A 990-nucleotide genomic window follows, 5' to 3' on the forward strand; every position below is an offset into this window, starting at 1 on the left:
TTTTAGCAGACCTTCAGATAACCCCCCCGCTTCGAGCCACCAGAGTGGGTTGCATCACAGCGGGTGGTTGGCAAGCAGTGTGCCCATGGCGAGGATGCGGGGGCGAATCCGTGCGGGTTGCCAAGCAGCTGCGCTCATTCGCGCGCGGCGAATCGGGCAGACGGCGCAGCTCGCTTCGGCGTATCGCGAGCGGGCCGCGGGCCGCAGCGCCGGCGGCCGCCGGCAGGATCCCGCCCGCCCGCCGCCCCCGCACCTGCGCGCGCGCCCGCGACGCCTCCAGCTGCGCCGCAAGGAGCGCCATCACAGACTCGCTTGCGCGCAGCGGGTGCTGCGCCCTGAGATTCGACAGGTGAACGGTCCGACAAGTGAGGTGCGGTCTGCCGCAGGCCCAGCGGCGGCGCAAACAAAAACCGCGGGCCCGGCCGCGAGCAGCACCGCTTTGACCGGCGTTTTCCCCGGAAGGTGCTTCCATTTCCAGACGCCGCTTCACAGCCCTCTCCGGCAATCTGACGCCATCGGAAACAATTGTGTACAGCCAAGGTGAGCGATCAGGCGGTATGGTATGCAAGTGTGAGCAACGCATGCGGCTCACCAGAGCACGTACGATTCCGACGCCGGCGCCCGCGATGTGGGGGCGCCGCCCGTGCCGCGCCGCAGGCCGCCAACGGGCGGCGAGCCCGGCAGCTGCAGCGACTGGTGCAAGCGCTCGCGATCGCGTGAGTTGGTGAGTCGGCAGGCCGAGGGGCTGCCGGGCCGCGAGGCGGCCGGGCAACTGGCCCGCAGCTGCGCCGGCGACGGCGGCCGCCGCGTCGTGCCGCCGCCGCCGTCGCTGCCGCGCTCCGCAGCAGGCAGCAACCCGCACGCCGACGCCGGCCGACCGCCCGCGCCCGCGCCCGCCGGCCGCGCCCGGGCACCGCACGGCGTCGAGCTCGGCCGCGCCTGCGGCGCCCCCCCTGCGGTGTCGTCGCTCGCCCGCCACGTCAGCGGCGG

At 73.5% G+C, this 990-nt stretch overlaps 1 protein-coding gene across 1 annotated transcript; it reads right to left on the minus strand.

Annotated features, from left to right (window-relative positions):
• Positions 1 to 592: 592 nt before the first annotated feature.
• Positions 593 to 967, minus strand: MNEG_15859 (hypothetical protein; the record flags this gene model as incomplete). The annotated part of the gene is made up of 1 exon (XM_014035670.1): positions 593 to 967. A coding segment is annotated over one exon (375 nt), but the record flags the coding sequence as incomplete, so codon positions are not given.
• Positions 968 to 990: the final 23 nt, after the last annotated feature.

This window comes from Monoraphidium neglectum, assembly GCF_000611645.1.
Source record: "Monoraphidium neglectum strain SAG 48.87 unplaced genomic scaffold scaffold05734, whole genome shotgun sequence".
Taxonomy (NCBI): domain Eukaryota; kingdom Viridiplantae; phylum Chlorophyta; class Chlorophyceae; order Sphaeropleales; family Selenastraceae; genus Monoraphidium; species Monoraphidium neglectum.